The following is a 20,097-nucleotide window of genomic DNA, read 5'->3' as shown; positions in this document are numbered from 1 at the left end:
ATACAGTTTCAATGAGGTTGACAATAGGTGAAAACTGTTGCTCCCATACCTAACATGGCTTGAGTTGAGGGATCTATGTAGAATTTTTTTTAAGTGCTGTAATTCACTTGGAAATCTGAAAAAATATCCACAAAAACAAAGACAATGTTAAAGGTCTTGAGTCTGAGATTCTTGCCTTGAGTTGTTGTATCTTTTAATTCAGGGCTGCTCTATTGGATGATGGGGATATTCTGTTATCTGTGCTTTCCACTACAGTAGCCACAGATTCACACAGATAGTAAACACTTGAAATGTGGCTAATGCTACTGAGGAAGTGAATTTCAAATTTCATTTAATTTATGTTAATTTCTATTTTAATAATCGCATGTACTAATGACTACCATATAGGATAGCATGGTAAGAGGCCCGTTTTCAAATACAATTGAATAAACCACCCCCAAACCTAAGTATTAAAAACAGTTTTCTGAATTACCCAATTTATAATTCTGCAATTAGTTATTAACTGCAGAGTATGTCCTTTTTAGTTGAATTTCATTAAGTGACTTTGCCCAATGGCTTTCCTTATTTTTCTGACCTTATTTCTGTCTTAAACAAATATCAATAGTGGATCTTAGTTTCTTTTGGTCAAAGTCTGAAGCAGCTAAACAAATGGAGCAGATGGATAGTTTTTTTTTACTCATTCAGAGGCAAAAGAGTGGGCAGACTCTTTCTTGTGCTATTCCAAGATGAAGCTCTTGGTGAGTTTTTTTTGTTTGTTTGCTTGTTTGTTTTTTAGCCCAATGGCAATAGATACTGAAAATGTCACAGCGCCAGCTGGCAAATGGCCTCCCTTTGAGTCATCATCAGGAATGACCTGAAAGATATTCACAGACACTACGCATCCTTTTTAAGTAAAAATCTCCATGTCTCCGTAACATCTGTGATTCTCTTTAATCCAAGCTAGATTTTTGAAGACTTAGCTGGACAGTCATTTAAAATAAGGCAACGGCTGTGGAGGTCAGTTTGGCAATTCCTTAGAAAGCCGAGTATAGACTGGCCTTACGATTCGGCAGTCCCGCTACTCAGGATATACCCAGGAGATTTGAAGCAGGGACACAAACAGACATCTGCACTCCGATGTTCATAGTGGCATTATTCACAATTTCCAAAAGATGGAAACAACCCAAGTGTCCATCAACAGAGGAATGGATAAACGAAATGTGACGCAGACAATGGAATATTATTCAGCACTAAGAAGGAATGAAGCCCTGCCGCATGCAACAACGTGGACGAAACTTGAATACACTCTGTTACGTGAAATAAGTCAGACACAAAAGGACAAATAATATATGGTTTCACTGATAGGACCGAGTTATAATATTTTAACTCATAGGCATAAAATATAGACTATAGGTTACCATGATAAAGGATGAGACTAAAGAATGGGCAGTGGCTGCTTAATATGGACAGAATAAAATGCTGGGAAATGGACAGAGGTGACTGTAGCACGCTGTTGTGAGAATAATTAATACTACTTAAAAGTGTGTGAATGTGGTGAAAGGGGAAGTTGAGAGTCATGTATTTCACCAGAATGAAAGTTGGAAGTTAAAATATGGGAATGTATAACACAGTGAATCCTGTGGTGGACAGTCATTTAAAATGTAATATATATGTAAAAATATTAAAAACTTCTTTCATGAACTAGAACAAATGGAGGACACTATTATAAGGAGTTAATAATAGAGAGGTATATGGGGAAAACGTACCTATTGCAAACTATGGACTCGAGTTAACAGTAATATTTTAATATTCTTACATCAATATTAACAAATGTACCACACCAAAAAGGTCAATAATGGGGGGCGGGGTGGGGGGAATAAGGGGTATGCATGTTTTAGATTTTATTTTTTATTCTTATTTCTTTTCTGGAGTAATGAAAATGTTCTAAAATTGACCATGAGGATGATGCACAATTATATGATGATATTATAAGCCACTGCTTATATACTTTGGATGGCTTTTATGGTGTGTGGACATATCTCAATAAAATTGCAAAAATAATAATACTAATAAGACAACAGTCCTCTCAAGCCTGTCAGGAGGAAGGAGATTGAAAGCAGTTGATGGGGAAGGTTTTGTTTTGAGAGTTACTTAGCCTCCTTAGTGTCTAGTGCAATACTTGGCCCATAGCACGTAGTCAAAATTACTAGTTGATTGGTTGCATAATTAATTAAGAGACCAAAATTAGAAGGAATTAGAAGGAACAGTAAATTCACACAATGCACAAAATAAACAGGTAGAATACTATTGCTACTATTTGTTCTTTCTTCCTTAAAAAATCCACTCGGTATTAATATACCTTAAATACTCTCTCTGTTCAGTTTGGCCCCAGGCACTGTTTAGAAAGTCACTTTATGATTTGAAATGACAAAAGCACTTCAAATATAAATTTTTCAAAGGCTTTTTCTATGTGTCCAATGCTGAAAATCAGGTATTCCAAGCACAGTGTTCTAAATGTTTATCAGTGGTTTTATGAATTCCTAGAATGCTTTCACTAACTAGACCCCAAAAAATCAAAATCACGCCATGTTGAAATATCAAGTGAATAGGTATTTTGGTTTTTGTTAGTACAAAAAAGTCAAAACACACAGCTAATTTTACAGATAAAAGCTGAAATACCTTTCCAATAATCCTTCACTGATTTTCATCTGGAGCCACATACACAGATATTTTTAGATGATTAAGTCAACAACCAATTATTTTATATAAAGGGCGAAGCCTGGATGTTTTCCATGTGGACCAGCCTTCACAGATTACTCAGAAACCTTTATGGGAGTAGGACTGAAATATTTTCAAAATGCATAGATGGTATTTACATTCAAAAAGAAAATATGAACAAAACCGGAAATACTAGTTAGGCCAAAAGCAGCAGGAAATGGAGTTATGAGGGAGGGAACCCTCCCTCTGGCATGACCTAGTGCAAATGTGTTGGGAGGTTGGAAGTCAGATACCAACATTCCTTTCCTTGACATCCGTCATCTAAGGTACGTATGTTATTGTGTGGATGAACAAATTACTTCATCTTTCAGTTTGGTCATCAATAAAAGGGCCAATAAAACCACTGTGAAACAAGAAAAACAACATGTAGTAAAGGCCCCGGGGATTTTGAAAGGAAAGTGATGCAGTCGAGGTTTCACAAGGCGTAAAGCAATTGACCAAAGGGCTTCGGAGAGTGGAGGGCTCCCAAGTGCCTCTCGCTGCACTCCACGTGTACTATGGCACGTAGTAAAGAGGAGACACAGGCCAGCCTTAGAGGAAGTTCTTGAGCTGCTAAAAAAGCATGTTTTTGAGGTTACACTGAGTTAATATTTTAGTGAAGAGATAATTTGCCTGAGGCAGGAATGTAGTAGTTTAAGGAGTTGCTTTAAAGCTGGAAAAGGAAGAAAGAATTTGACCGTTCAGTGATGTCTCTCTGAGGTTTCTTTTCATGTGATTGAGAATGTGGATGATTTAAGTGATTCTGTGGAAGCACTTCAGAGACACACAAGCCAAGAGTGACAGAGCTGCTACAGGATTCTGCCCTTCCACCTCCTTCCAGGTGCCTGAATAACATACCTCCAGCCTCATTAGATAATGAGCTCTTCCCCTTCTAGCCCACCCCTTACTGTACATGTGAAAATGAAAACCAGAACACAGTGAAAAAAACTGTTATCAGAATTCATCTTGCAATTTAACCTCTGAATATCTCTCAACCCGTGCTTTTCTCTCCACTACCATTCTAGAGCCTTAACTCATGTTCTTAAGTCCTCTCACATCTGTTATCAAAATATATCAGCTTTGGATGCACAGCTCTACTAGAAATGCTATTTAAGATGTAAATTTGGTCTTGTCACTTCTTATCTAAGAATTGTTCAATCATTTGTCATGGCCAGCTCCTGTGACCTCCAATAATCTATTTTTTTCCTACCTTATAACATCTTCTCCCAGTACCCTCCTCACCAAAGGGAGTGAGGAAGAGCAAGGAGGAAGAGGCAAATGAGAAGGAAGTTCAAGAAGAGAAGCAGCCTCCTCCTGAGTTCCCACTATGTTTCATGCTTTACAATTGTCATATTATTTTATCTTCTCCATACCCTATGGGATAGGTATTGTTATTTCTATTTTACCAACTCAAAAACCAAATAGCCAGAAGAGATAAATAAATTATGTAAGATCATCCACCTGGTAAGCCCTAGAACCAACATTCAGTCCAAACCTGTCTCCAAAATTTGTGCTTATAACCATCACCATGGTTCCCTACCTCTGGGCCTCCAAACATGATGTTCCCTCTACATCAAATACTCTCCCAGCCTTCACCCCTTGTTAAACTTTTATTCATCTTTCAAACCCCTGTGCATTTATCTAATTTAACTTGTATGATCAGTTTATTTGGGCACCATAATTAACATGGAATCTTGAATAGGGTGTAAGATCCTCTTGGTTTGTATAGGTTAGTGTGATGCTGTGATATATCCCAGAGTAATTTAGAGTATAAAAAAGTATTTGCGAAGTCCCTTTGGGGGACTGGGGAGATAGGAGGAAATATTCAACTTCCCCAGCTGGAGAATTCCTGATATTCTTGCAAGCAGTGGGGACAACCAATTCAATAGGCTGAGCCTTTGATCTTGGGGTTCACCCTATGAAACTTATTCCTGCAAAAGAGAAGCTAAGCCTACTTATAATTATGCCTAAGGGTCACCCCCCAGAGAACATCTTTTGTTGCTCAGATGTGGCCTTTCTCTGTATGACAACTCAGTAGGTGAACTCACTGCCCTCCCCCTTACATGGGATATGACTCCCAGGGATGTAAATCTCCCTGGCAATGTGGGACAGGATTCGTGGGATAAGTTGGGACCTGCCATCATGGGATTCAGACAGCCTTTTTCACCAAAATGGGGAAGAGAGAAATGAGACAAAATAAAATTTCAGTGGCTGAGAGATTTCAAACTGAGTCAAGATTTTATCCTGGAGGTTATTCTTATGCATGATATAGATATTCCTTTTAAGTTTATAGCGTATTGGAGTGGCTGGAGAGAAGTACCTGAAACTGTTGAGCTGTTTTCCAGTAGCCTCGATTCTTAGAGACAACTGCATAAAGATAGAACTTTTACAAAGTGACTGTGGGATTGTGAAAACTTTGTGTCTGATGCTCCTTTTATCCAGGGTATGGACAGATAAGTAAACAAAAAAAAAAGGATAAAATAAATAAATAGAAGGGGCTAAAGGATAAAAAATAATAGTGGTCAATGAGAGGGAGGGTTAAGAGGTATGGATATATGAGTTTTTCTTCTTTTTGTTTCTTTTTCTGGAGTGATGCAAAGTTCTAAAAATGATCATGATGCTGAACACACAACTATTCGATGACATTGTGAGCCACTAATTGTATACTATGTATGGACACTATGTGTGTGAAAATTTCTCAGTAAAAATATTTGAGAAAAAAACAACCCTGTGCATGAATCACCACCTCTGTGAGGTCAACCCTGACTCTTAATAGAACATTCATCCATTGCTCTCCTAAATAATGACTGTTTCAAGTGGCAATATTGTATGGATCAGACCAGCCCCTATCTAGTTGAGAGCATGGCTCTCACCCTTACTGGACTGCTCTTGGGGTTTCTTGAGGGCAGGAACCATGACTTTCATTGTTATGAGCTCTGTGTTTGGCACCTTGCCCAGTGAACAGCTGGTGCTCAATGAATCTTTGCTGATTTGGACAATTGTATTGCGTAAAGAATAAACTAGTAAATCAAAAGCCCTTGGTTAAACCCTTAACTAGAACATAACAAACCAGCATGTGACTATTCTCAGGTCACTTAACCTCTTCAGGTCTCAGAAAGTTTATTTGTAAAACTGGGAAGGGGTAATAGTAAATTATCCCTAACATCTCCAACGCTAAAATTCTGTGCACTTGCAGAGGGAGCAGTACTGTAATCAAGTGCAAAACGAAACATGCATTTGTACAATTGTAGTTACTGAATAGTTGGTGGAACTTAACTGTATTTATTGGGGGAAATGCAGGGGGAGGCTAACCACCTTACAAATAAACTACTTCATGAGTTTTCAATGTGTTCCTCACTAAGAAACATTATTTCACAGAAAAATCAAAGGTCAATGTTTTCCTTCTTACCTTTAGTTAAATGAAATAAGATGTCTGCTTAGTTTAATTGTGTGATTAAGTAGCACAAGCTACTTGGGTGCAGATTAATAAGGAAAAACATCTCTACACATAAAGAGCCAGAGAATTTGGGAGCAAGAGGGGAGCTAATAACCAGATCCAAAGCTTGAGAAGCAGAGATATGTGCACAGTTAGTTAATGATGGAGTAGTCCCATTCCCAATTTCCAGATGATTGACTAACTGGACTCTTCACTACAAGCTCATTACCCAATAAGCCATGATACATCTGTCTCCTTCCAGGTTTGATCATTAAAGGGTATGGTCCATGAACATGGGTTGACTCACCATACTCTACCCTCAATTCTCCCCACCAAGAGTATTTTGAGTCTCCATTCTCAGCCAGGCACTTTGGGAGTGGTGGAACACAACCCTAGTTTAGAAGCCAGTCAGTTTCTCCCACCTTTCACATATGGTAAGTGGCTCAGCGAACCACCAACAAATCAATAAGAAACTAGAGCTTCTGGGAAAAGAAGGCTCCTTTTCTCTCTTCTCTTCTGAGAGTGAATGTAGGTTGTACAAATAACTCACAAAGTAACTTTTGTGGTCATCTTGAAGATGTGAGGGGAGAACAAGAAGCTGCCATGGACCCCCCACAAAGAGCTGAGACTAGAATCATTATAAGAAAGAAAGTCCCAAACATACATAGATAGATAGATACAGTGAGACTGAGAGGTCTTACTACTTGAAGGCAGAGGGAATAAATAAGCATTATTACTTCTTTCTTTTTCTAATTTTTTTTTATTTTGAAAAGTTTAAGGATTTTGTGTGAGGACTTCCCTCCCAGAATTTATGGTGTCATCAGGAACCACCCCCTTACCTCCTGTCCTATGATTTTTTAGGAGTTTCCATCCATAAATAGATACAGTACAGTAAGTACTCTAACATCCCCAAAGGACCCACACACACAAATGACATCTTGGGTTTATAGTTGAATGGGATTTGGATTCTGTTATCCAGATGATAGGATAAGAGCAAAATGTCTCTTCCTTCACTTAAGAATGCAGAAAGGCTGTTTCATGAGGCAAACACACAAATAATTCAATGAACATTATTTGGGGGACCTTCCAAATTCGTTCTGCTCCTCGTCACCTCTCTGATGTCATTTCTTATTATTCTATCATCCCTTCACTCTGCTCTTGCCATACTGGTTTCCTTGATGTTTCTTCCCATACATACTCTCACTTTAAAACTTTGCAGATATTGTTCCCTCTGTCTGGGTACTTTCCCGCAGAAGTATGCATGACTCTTTTTTCACTTCCTTCAGGCATTCATTCAAATGCTATCTTCTGAGTGAGGTCTTTCCTGACTACCCTATTTAAAATTGCGGTCATTCCTTGGCACACATACTCATTGCTTCCAAGCTTTGGGTTTCTCCAGAAGATTTATTCTTTCTGATATGTTGTACATTTCATGTATTTAAATGGGGTATATATTGTTTGTCTCACCTGCACCAGATGAAATATGCTAGAAAGCAGGGAATTTAGTTTTTGTGGGTAACTTTTTATCCCCAAGCCTGGAAGAATGCATAACAAAAGGGGGGGCACTTGGTGACTAGCTCTTGAATTAAGGAATCAATCTATGTATACAGGAGAGAAAAGAAGTTAGATGGTTATGTTAAAAAAAAAAATAGGCGCTGTACCAAAAACCATAGGGAGTGTTTAGTGGTCATACAAAGTGCCTCTTAAGAAGAGTTTCTACCAATGTATTATAAAATATGGATGAGCAGATTTAGCTGCATCCACTGGTTTTTCATCTTCTGAAACAATGTGCTTTGGATCACCTAATGACAATAGGGGAAATATTTAACTCACTTATGACATCCAGAAACTAAGACCTGGTGGACAGGGGGTTCAAAAGGGATGGTTCTCTGAGAAGAACTATCTGTGAGAAAGGGACAGAGAGAAGATGGCATCCATAGACTGCATTTAGGTCAGACTCTGTCCACTGTCATTGAGTCTCACCCAGGCACCAGTAGGTAACCAGCCCTCCCAAAGTGGAAAGGTATGACCCTTTCATTGCCACTGCTGATTCCCATGAACAGTGATCCCCTCTGCCATGGAGAACACATAAGGCAGGGCCAGACTCAAGAGAGAAACCTCACAGTGACTTAATGGTACCTGCAGGGGTCCATCAACTGCTAATCACCAGCTATTATTGTAAGCCAGATCTGTGCTGAGAAGGAGAAGGTCCATTCATAACCCAGTTACTCACAACAACTGAGTAGAAAGAGATTCATACAATATATTTAAGGCGGCGGGTCAGCCAGGAATCCCAATAGGAATCCATCTTTTGGGAGAAAATACCTAGTGTTGTAATGAGATGACAACCTCTCTCATAACAAAAAGGAAATGGAGAATGAAAAGGGAAAAAGTAAATTAAAGAGGGCTAGTCAATGGGACTGATGGACAAGGTGGCTGAAAGGGGAAGAGGAGTTGGTGGTGGGAAGCAGTGGAGAAGGACAGACTGATGGCCGCTGTCATGTGGATGTGTCCTATGAGGTGCCCTCACTGCCTCTGTGGTGTCTGGGGTCAATCAGCCTCAGGAAGCACCATATCTGAGTGGACATAAGGGATATGGCCTGAATGAAATCCATGACCCAGGGCACCTCTACAGATATGGGTGTACAGTGGCTCCTCAAAGAACTTTCTGGAGATGTATTTAATATACAGGCAGACCTCAACCAATGAGTGGAGTAAATGACTGAATGAAAAGTGAAACAAGATGGATCTGGGAGGCCACAAAAATAAAGTGAGCTTATGACATCTGGATAAGTATCATGTGGCAACCTCAAAGCATCTTGGAATTCAAGATGTAAGGACCTATTTACTAGGAGAATAATACTGTCCCTCAGCACCATTATCTCAAATGAGGATACCTTGGATGCTTTTGATAAAGTTATGAAGTAGCCAAGAGATTGAATCACCAGTTTGCTGGAGTGATTCACACTTTCTGATAAGCCAGAAGATTGTCTCCCAGTGAACAATGAAGGGTTATCTGTTTATAATTCTCCTTGATAATTCATTTATTTGCTGTCTATTGAGTTCTACACTAAATGCCAGATTCTGGGGACACAGCAATTAACCACAGGGATAGAGTCCCTGACCTCCTAAAGTTACTCTTCTGTGTGAGAGGAAGGCAATATGCAAATAAAAGTGAATGCCAAGAGGATAAAGAGGGGTAAAAGAAGGAGGGGATAACTTAATAAATCTTGCAAAGAAGTTGCAATGAAGGTGAAGCTTTGGGGAAATTATGCATGTAGGCACTGTCATCCCAGGAAGCAATCATAGCTGCTTCTTAAAGCCAAGACTAGCTTCTAAATGTACTCTTGTCACTGGGTGCTGAGTTATAGACTGCTGCAAAATTTCAATAGCAGGATGAATGGCTGACCTGTTACAGACCATTCCAATGCTAAAGCAATTGCATAGAAACTCAATGAGCTGCGCACTCTACACCCACACTCTACAACTGTCGGAGCTTCTACATCATTCTGCTTTAATAAATTAAGAGGAACATGATGGAGGAGGAAAAAAGGTTAAAGACAATTGGTCAAAACTCCCTCATCTAAAAATGTTCCATTTACTTCTCTGACAACCTGTCTCCCTGACCGTTCTGGGCATCTTAGCTCCCACGCTTCCCATCATAGCCTCCAGGACCTACGGCCAGAATCCTCGCTGCTTCTGCTCTGGACCCAGCTTGCAGCAGGTCAGTCCTGCTCTAGGCTCTAGGGATGATCGTCCGCCCAGCTTATTGCTGGGTACCTGGCTTCGGTCCTGGATAGTACGGAGACAACCATGTTTGTGCGCTCCTCGCCCTCCCACACTGTCTGTCTGTCTGTCCTCAGAGGGCTCACTCCAAGCAGGACTTAGCGACTTTCGCAACGCGCCCCAATCACTTCCCAGCACCCCACAGATGAACACAGAAGGCTGAACTTAGGTGGGTCGGTGGGCTCAGCATGCCTTCGACCTAAAGATGAAGAGGGGGATGTTATGGCCCTTGTCTGGTACTGTGGGAAACCCGTCTTTGACATAGAATTGATAGCGGTAAGCGGGAGTCCTTGCTATAAAAGCATTGCAAATACACAGCACCACAGCTCCTCCTCCCCACCCCAGGCAGCAACTGTTCCAAATCAAAGGGGACTAAAAAGACACAGCAACTAAATGCATTTCATGGTCCTAAACTGGATCCTCAAATGGAGCAAAAAAAAAAAAAAAATGCTATAAAGGACATTGCGTCAACTGACAAAATTGAAATACAGATGGTAGATTAGATAAAAGTATCAGATCAATGTAAATTTTTCTGAAGTTGCTAACTGTACCAGAGCTATGTAAGAGAATATACCACTCTTAGGAAATGCACACCGAGGTATTGAGGGAAAGGGACCATGATACATGCAACTTACTCTTAAAGGTTTAAAAATTATATAGAACACATGCAATGAGGAAAGAAAATGGGGCAAAATGTTGGCAATATGTTAAAGGATAACAGGGTCTACAGGTATTCATTATAGTGATCTTGCAACTTTCCTGTCAGTTTGAAATTATTTTCAAGTAATAAGTTTTCCCTTAAAACGTAGGGCCTTAAGAACTAATAGTTTTTCTTAAAAAGCTCCTCTGCTACCTGGAACTGCACCATTTGAGGTTCATTTCTTCAAATATTTCAGACACTATTAAAAAGGGCCTCTATCTGAAATCTGAGGGGGAATCAGTTGAAAACTAGCTAGGCAGAGAAATCCTGGGAGGGAGACAAGGTATTAGTGTGGGAGGTGTCCCGTGGTAAGCGAAAGGGCATCTGCTTCATCTCCCTCTTCACTGTGCAACAAGGTGTCTCTGCTTTTGGGGCAAAATACACTAAAGAGACATTCTCTGAAGGAATACCACCAGGTGAGATCGCGCTCCTTGCTCTCCTCCACCAGCCACTCCCAGACATCTGCACTGCGGCTCAGGAATGCCTAGTGCTGGAAGCCTCCAGGACACAGAAAATGTGCTCTATAAGATACCTGTTTTAGGTTATAAAACCCCAGGAATATTCTGGTTGAATTACCACAAAAATTCTTATTTTTGGTCACTATAAAAAATTACCATCGTAATAGTAAAAAAAAGGCATGTATTAATTTTTACAATCTAGGGAAGTATAGCAGTTCAAATTTAAGTTCTGGTCTAGAATTGTCTGGATGAAGTTTAAAGATTTTTCCCCTTTACAGCTCAGGGGACAGAAGGATTTCTTTTTCTTTGTGAGACAGCGCAACCTAGTGGCCCTCATGAGCACTGCAGGGAAATTGAGAAATAATTTTTTTTTTGAGTAAAAACCATATTTGACTAATTCTCAAAATTCTTTTTTTCCCTCCATATGAAAGCACAGTCAACAACCGCTATATAAGAAAATGCTGGTTCATATAACCGAGCATTGTTCTTGAGCCGTGAGTTCCCAATGTTTTCACTCTGCTATACATATAAAACAAGTTTTACTCTGGAAAACCACAAGTGGAAATTCCAAAACAGATTGAACTTCTGTACCCAAATAACATTTCAAATCCAAACTGTGCTCATCTCTCACTATTACTAAAGCATTTTATATCTAAACTGACACTTTCAAAATATACTTAGCTTAGAACTTCTGTTTCATTCAATAGGAAATAAATATATTCTGTGTGTTCTAAATATGCCCTTTCATGATGTCTTATAGACTTCGACAGCTGTCCCTCCAGATTTCAAATAATCACATTGGTTCTGAGCCTTAACCACTTTGTATCACAGACTTTCCTCCAAAAATGTTAATGCAAGGAGAGGCACAGCCAAAAACCTCAGAGCAAATTAGCACAGCCCCCAGACTGACAAAAAGGAGGCCAGCCTAAAATCAACCAGGTAAGCTTTTTTTTTTTTTTAGAAAATACAACCTCTGCACAGGAAGCATTTTTTTCTAGGTAACTGATTTTCAGTCATGGCATAGCTATTTTTCAAGCAGATCTGAATGTACCAAGAATTCCATGAAAAAGGCAGGTCCTGAGAATGCATAGCAGAGGGGCTTGTTTTGTTTTTGTTTTTGAGGAGTGGAAGGAAGGAGGTGACAATTCAGTTTAAGAAACAAATAATTTTCAACTTCCACACTGTACCGACCCTGTGATACTATTGCACAAAAATAACAAGAGGCATAGTCTTTCCTGAGTACCACTAAATGCCCTTTTGCATGAATACTAGTATCTTGGGAAGAAAGTTTTGCTATTTTGTGTACAGATAAGGAAAAGGACCAGAGAAGAGAAGGAGGGCACTGGTCTTCAACTCTCCTGTTACATCGCGTTCTCACCACAACAGAACCCGGGGAAAGGTTTTCAGTGTGAGAGAGCTAATTAGTTCACATCCATCCCATTTCAAAGTCAACTCTTTGGGATTCCCAATAAAAAATCAATTTAGAATCTTCTTTTAGAGATCAATGAAAACTCTTATCAATGAACAATGGCCTCCAAATTTGGTCAGGACTTCTTTGAGAAAGGTGTTAGGTCAGTGAGATTTCTCTCTTGTTTCCCTTCCCCTTTCCTCTAGGTTATTGTTCCTGCTGCCTGCACAAACATGAAGCACTGCACCATGACATCCAAGCTTTCCTCTTGCTCTAGCCTAGAACCTTCCTTCTCACCTTCTCTTTTACCAAGCCAGGCCTCCTTCTTGTCTGGTGTCTATTAGTTTAGATTAAGGTGGTGCTGCCCTCGGGAAGGCAAACGCTTCCATTTAATAGGAGCCTCTGAGGAGTACTGCTAAGTCTGAGTCCAGAGAAATTCTCAGATGATGTGGACAGCCGATGGCAGAGGTATTTGCTGGCTGGTGGGAGTTTCAGCCCTTCTCCAATTTCTTTCTGTCTCAAATATTTTTGCTCCCAATACCAATACAAGGTACTAGAATTATAGAGATTGATAAAGCATAATTTTTATCCTTATATTACATCATTTGGATAGAAATTTATTCCACTTCATGAGGCAGTTCTGACTAAATAGGAACCCATGTGTGAGACAAAAACAAAACAAAACAAAAAACCCATTCTCAATAGCACTTAAGGCTCTATTCCAGTAAGAGAAGCAAAGAATTTATAAAAACAACTGAAGAAAAGAGTGTCATAAATATTGCTCAGAAATTGTACCAGCTCAAATTCGTAGGTGTTCATTTCCTGTCCCTCTCTTTTTAAGATATACCACCACACACTTTTCCTTTCAACTTCTAAAAGATGACTAAATGATGAATTCCTAGGGCTGCTGAAGGAAGGGGGTAAAACAAGGCCACTCTGTTAAGCTCCCCTTCTGTGGCAGGCAGAGAGTTAAATGACATAAATTGAGTTAGGACAATTTTACAGATGAGGAAGTTGGGGTTCAGCCAGATTAAGTAACATACTGCAGCTAAGATACAAGAAAAAAAAATATGGGGCTAGAGCACTATTAGAGGGACAAAGGAAAGTGCCTGCTGGCTCTTTGGTGGCTTTCCTTCTAGACTCCAATTGCTGAACAGGTGCACCTCAGTCAAGTAATACACACATAACTGAGCACTTAAGGGCAAGGCATTGGAGGATTACAAAATATTATAAACTCTAGTCCTTATTCTCAAGGTGATGATGTAATTTAGAGGATAAGATACACACACACACACATAAATGCACACAAATAAGTGGCAATCCACTTACAGCTAACACACCACTGAGGAAGAGGAGGGAGAGTCTGTGGGTTGGATTTGCCTAGGTAGTAAGAACATTCTAGTGGGGGAAGAAATGGTGAGTGGAGACTCAATGGTGGAAAAGAACAGAAGAATCAAGGGGACACTGTGTAGCGCAACCAGAGGGGGGCAGGTTACAGAGTAGAGCGGTGAAAGGTGAACCTGGAAAGAGAGACCGAACAGGGTGGTGAGAACGACTGTGTCTGCAGCATCTACAGGAGGCAGTGGGAGTATGCTGTTGTGGGGCAGATAAATAAAGACAGTGTGAAAAAAGCATTGCACAGGCACCCAAGAAACAGGGGATGCTGAAAATGCAACTTTGGGTTATTCCGAGCTTTGATTTACTTCAGCTGTAAAACCAGGAATTGCAGCAGATTACCTCCAAGGTCTACCCCATATCGATAATTCCAGGACTCTCCTCTGCCTCTCCCATTCCTCTTTCATTGTCCCTTCCCCATTATGAGCTCAAGGCTAAAGAAAATATTGTCTTTGGATGGCAAATAGCCTGGGTTTGTGTTTTTGAGAAGCAGCTGTTTCGTTCCATGAATTGGACAAGCCCTGTTATGGTAAAAAAAAAATAACTAATGCTGTGTGATCATTATTGGGGAATTTTTAAAAGGTAAATCACCTCAAATGGACAAATTGTTTCTATTAAACCGACATCATTTCTTCCACGATTCACCACTTGCTTTTGCTAAATTATTATTTGATATGATGCCACCTCTTACCGTTGGGGCTGCATAGGAAAAAGCCCAAGGAACCTCAGTGGTCTGTTAGCTGTAAGGACATTGTTGAGAACGTCATTGATTGCACAAAGAAGTAGAACCACAAGAGAAATTTCCCTCTGGCCTCAAGATCAGGAAGAGGAGTCTCTACTCTGGGTTATTCAGGAACTGGATTGTCACTACCTCATGGACTCTTCGAGTGTTGGAAAGGGCTCCATTTCCTTCTCCATGACTGGTGCTTCTAGAAAGTGCAGAGCCAAGGCCCAGACCTGCCTCTCACCGGACATTTGTCTCACGCATGCTTCACTCTCCGGCTCCTGCCTCTGTCTTACCTTCCTGCTCTTAGTCTTTCTTGGCCTAATTATTCTTATTCTTATTTTTTTTTAAATCTTTTTGACTTATATGCATTTACATACCTTAAATACCTCTGGAAACAAGGAGGGTTAAAAATAAATAAACACAGGGCGGGCTATGGTGGCTCAGTAGGCAGAGTTCTCGCCTGCCATGCCGGAGACCCGGGTTTGATTCCCAGTGCCTGCCCATGCAAAAATAAATAAATAAACACAAATACATAATTGTGCAACTGAAACTTTGTTTTTCCTACCAGGGGTCAGTGAACTACGGCCCCTGACCTTACCCACCCTGGTTTCTGAGCAGTTTGCAAGCCAAGAATAGTCTTTACATTTTTTTAATGGTTGAGGACAGGGAGGAATAAAAGGAATATTTGCGACTCATGGAATTTACATGAAATTCACATTTCAGTGTCCACAAATAAAGTTTTATTGGGATACAGCCAAAGTCACTCTTTTACATTCTATCAATGGTTGCTGTCACACTACAAAAACAGAGTTCAGTATTTGCATCAGAGATGGATGTGGCCCACAAACATAAAATATTTACTATCTAGTCTTTTGCAGGATGTTTGCTGACCCCTGGGGTAGGTCTTTGTTCTGCATCCATTTGAATTCCTCCTGGTTAATTAAAATTGCTTCACAGCCGGGCATCTGCTGCATTCTTACACAGCCCAAACATTTTTGTGCTTTGCCCATAAAACTACCTTGCAAGACACTTTAACCTTACTTTCTGTTCGATCTCATATTTACCATCTGGCTCAGAGTTCAACACTATGTAAAAGAGACAAATAACGCTCAGCCTCTTCGAAATGACTGAAGGACCCTCTTTCAGTGACTATTTTATAGTCACTAATAAAACGAACCCACAAAAATTTCTATTTCTGCTAAAAATTCTAAGCCAACAGAAGGATCTACGCAGAAACTTGGCACTTCTGCACCAAATTCAAACAGTTTTCTCCAGTTTCTTTTGAACTGATACATGTGTTTGCATATTTATTGATTTTTTTCCCCTCCCCTGGTCACCCTTAGTTAGAAATAAAACCAAGTCTCCATGGAAACACAACATAACACTTTCTCACAGATGATCAAGGGACCCAAGCAGCTGGTATTGGGCTGAAGGCTGCAATGGCATCTGACCAAATTAGGCAGGGAAAACAGCTTACACAGCTCTTCCAAACCTCCCAGAATCCTAAAGCTCAGCATGGAAACCCACACAGGTTGTGGATTATTGAAAATTTTTTAATTCTTTCTTTCCCTCTTGAAAAATATTCTATCTTAACTGACTGTATGTTTCAACTAAAGGGAACTTTCATCCCCCTTAAACTGATTCACAGAAGCTGCCAGATAAGCAGGAAGGACACTTGGTGAGCCCCTGCTGTGTGCCGGGCCCTTCTTATGTGGGGCTTGCCCAGCGTCACATAGTTTATAAACCCACAGACCTAGGATTTGAACTCTGATCTGGTTAATTTCAAAGCTCATTCTCTTGCCACTGCACATGAAATGAAAACCTATCAAAAAGAAGGAAATAGAAATAATAAAGTTGACTGGAGGTCTTTTTGCATACATGGTATGGTAGGTTGAATTATGCATCCCCCCAAAAACACCATGTTCTTAATCTTAATTTATTCCCACAAATATGACCTATACAAAAGACCTTGTGAAGATATTACTTTAAGTCAAGATCTGGCCAGGTGAATCAGGTTGGGCTTAAATCTGTGTTAATGGAACCCTTTATAAGCAGAATGAAATGCAGCCATGGAGAGAGGTCATGAGAAGAAGTCAGACGTCAGCGGAACCTAAGGAGGAAGGAGAGGATGCCGCCACGTACACTGACAAGTAACAGAAAAGCCAAGGACCAAGGATTGCTGTCAGCAACCCCAGAACACCAGTCTTCAGGGAAGAAGCACTGCCTTGCTCACATTTCAATTTTGGACTTCCCCTAGCCTCCAAACCATAAGCCAATAAATTCCCTTTGTTTAAGCCAACTCACTTTTTGGTATTTGTGATCACAGCCAGGAAACTAAGACACACGGTCTTGGAAAAAAAAAAATCAGAATAAAGAAATGAGAATATGAAAGCAACTTTCCCACCTAACCATAGCTATACTTAGAGGAAACCAAGATAAGGAGCCAAGCACCCAAGTTCTCTTCCCTAAAAACCGTTATCTAATGCTTAAAGGAAGGTGTTTTAAATAAAAGATGATTAAAGATAGAATCAACCAATAAACTACTATGGAAATTTGGAGAAAGGAGAAGACATGCTTCCAGTTGAGGAGGGGTGATGGACGAGTGTGGCAAAGCACAGGAAGTTCATCATAATTCAGAAGCTTGCATATTTCCTCAGATCAATTATCAATTTAACTGCACTTTTCTCACCTTAAATTGTGATTTGGGAACAAATTCTCCTAAGTCACATGTCTTATTAAAGTGTGACTTAGCAGCACACACATTTGTTGAAGAGCCTGGCTCAGTGACCTCGACCTGGCATTCCCAAGATCACAGAGCCTGGGCTCCAAGGAATTAAGAAACATTGGCCCAGACCCATAGTCCCAAGTACTTCTTTAAGGGAGTCTCATGAACCCTGGTAAGGAATGACTGCTCTCCTCAAATAGATGGACTCCAGGTCGCCATGTTCAACTGGGAATCGGGGGGGGGGGGGGGGGGGGGGGACTTTGTTTTACCTGTTTTAAGAAAGCATCTCTCTGCCTAAGAATAGTTTGAGAAGCGCTGACCTAGGACATGTCTTCATCTGAACACTGGCACAAATCAAAAAGATGTTTTGATATTCAGACCAGGACTTTTTTTTCAGGGTGGGATGGGGGCTGGTGATTCCCTCTGAAGGTTTATGCAAGAGTTGAAAATTATGCCAATTAACCTGTGACAGAGATGCAGAGGCAGATGTAAGAGAGTAAAATAGTCCATCTTCCCCTTTGCCTAGTCCATATTTCCACAGTAACCACAGCCGCTAAGAGTCATGGAAAGAAGGGAAGAGTGTGAGGCAAAGTGGAAAGACACAGAGAGAAGGGTTCAGGAAAGGAGGTGGGTAAGGAATGTTGGTCCCTCCTACCCCATCCCTGTGCATGGAGCCATGTGTTCTTTTGGAAAAGTGGTTACATTCCTCTTAGGCGCCACTTCTAAAGCGTGATGGGGCAGGCTGGCCCATGTTCTCTATAAATCTAGAAGAGTTAATTTCCCTCCTACATGAGCCCTTTATTACATAAAGAGTCTGTGTAAAATACTTTACTCTCCAGAGAGGAGCCGTATCATTGCAAATTGCTTTATTAATAAAATTAGCTGATAAAGTAGAGCAGTAGCTATTACTCTGAAATAGACCTTTACATTTATGGAAAAATGTAATCACTGGGGATGTCTCGTATATACGTAACACACTTACCCTGTGAAGCAGAAGTTTTGAACTTGACAACCATTCTTCATAAATGCCAGATTGTTTTCACAGTTTTCAGTGCCCTTATCCTTCTGAACAGCTTTTGCTCATCTGCCCTGATGTTTAAAACTACAGGAGTTTGTCAAAGAAGTACTTGTACAAGTGCTACCGAGTGATTTAATGAAGCAGTGCATACGCTATTAAATGTTGGAACAAAAATACTCTGAAAAAAAAAAGATATTTCCTATCCCAGAGCAATTCATAAAGATTACACGTTCAACCCCATACGTAAAAAAACTCTCCCTCTTTTTTTCTTATTTCACAGAATAAATGATGGTATTGGAAGGTTAGAGAACAACCAGCAATTTATCTTAGGCTACAGTGATAAAAAGTGCTGTCGTCTCAAGAACTTGCTTGCTCTCATGAACTACTTTATTATATATTAGCCATGATTTCAGACTTCGATGAAAATAACAACCCTAGCTAGAAGCCCAGAATTAGAAAATTCCATTCTTAACTTATAAATTCCCTTAAGAAGTATGAAGTTCCCCATTCTTCATTTTGACCCATTAAATCATCTTCCTACTCACAGCCAAAGAGGATTCTACTTGCAGCATAAGGCTAGGACCTCCTACAGGTGAGCTTTCCTATCTTTAAAGCAACCCTCCGAGCAAACAGAAAGTAGATAATTTATAGCTAGAAAAAAATAAGGTAACCCAAGAAGAGGGCTGGCCGCATTCATTTGTCTTATCCTTTTGCCATGTAGTGTTTCATTTTGAAATTTCAATCCTTACTTCTTTTTTTTTATTTTTAAGCATAGGCAGGCACCGGGAATCAAACCCGGGGTCTCCGGCATGGCAGGCGAGAACTCTGCCTGCTGAGCCACTGTGGCCTGCCCAATCCTTATTTCTTTAATAGTAACAACCTTTGCAGTGCAGGGCCCTCGAGCCCTGGTTGAATGATTACGCAGTGCACAAGTACCTGTATGCCATGCCCGTCTCTGCCTTGGTGGTTTCCTGCAACGATAATCCATGAACACGTAAAAACTTCTCCAGATATTTCCGTTCTGCTGCTCCACTGGGCCTAACTGGCCAGCAGGCTGCCTGTGGTGGAAACTTGCTCACCGCTGTGTGCCGTTTACTTTTGAGAGCAGAATCACTGGTTTTCGGCAGGCCCAGCTTGGGGCTGGGAATGTCTGCACAGGCAGCTTTATACAGATGCATGTTTCAAAAAACCAAGCAAGCAAAGCTAATTGCACAGAGCTTAGCTTTAAGATTGACTGTATTTTGCTATGATTAACTTGAGTTATCTGGCTTCGGTGTGCCCCGAAAGGGATCAGTTTTATTTCCCTTAGATCTTCCTTATCGTCTTTACATGCGAGTAAACTCCTAAATCCCAGGCAGAGCTGTTGGTTGCATGTCTCTACCAAGTCCTCTGCAAATAAGAGCCTGGCAAAAGCCAATCACTATTCTAGTTCCTTTAAAGTTCCCCAAATCAAACATAAGCAACTATGTATTGGCTCTGAAAAAAAAAATAAACACAAGCAATCTTTCCCATGACTTTCTATTTAGGTAGAAGGAAATATTTTGGTGGGATATGAGCCAAATCTTTGGTTCTCATAAGGACCATAAGGCCTTGGTGATGATTCATGAGTATATAATGAGACCTCTCTATGTTATTAAATACTTCATAATCAAATAATTTTTATAGTGGTGACTTTATTCATCTGAGTAAAAAAGCTGTTAACCTTTTG

General features: G+C 40.3%; 1 protein-coding gene across 1 annotated transcript in view; it reads right to left on the bottom strand.

Annotated features, from left to right (window-relative positions):
* Positions 1–19,872, bottom strand: part of KCNAB1 (potassium voltage-gated channel subfamily A regulatory beta subunit 1) — a 443,831-nt gene extending 423,959 nt beyond the window's left edge. Inside the window, exon 1 of the mRNA XM_077160853.1 lies at positions 19,326–19,872. Coding sequence (XP_077016968.1) covers positions 19,326–19,567 — 242 coding nt within the window. The 5' untranslated portion in view covers positions 19,568–19,872. The remainder of the gene's footprint in view (positions 1–19,325) is intronic.
* Between the last annotated feature and the right edge of the window lie 225 nt (positions 19,873–20,097).

Source organism: Tamandua tetradactyla, chromosome 5, assembly GCF_023851605.1.
Source record: "Tamandua tetradactyla isolate mTamTet1 chromosome 5, mTamTet1.pri, whole genome shotgun sequence".
NCBI classification, from domain to species: Eukaryota; Metazoa; Chordata; class Mammalia; order Pilosa; family Myrmecophagidae; genus Tamandua; species Tamandua tetradactyla.
Note: the sequence above shows the minus strand (reverse complement) of the source record. Positions and strands in the feature narration are given on the sequence as shown.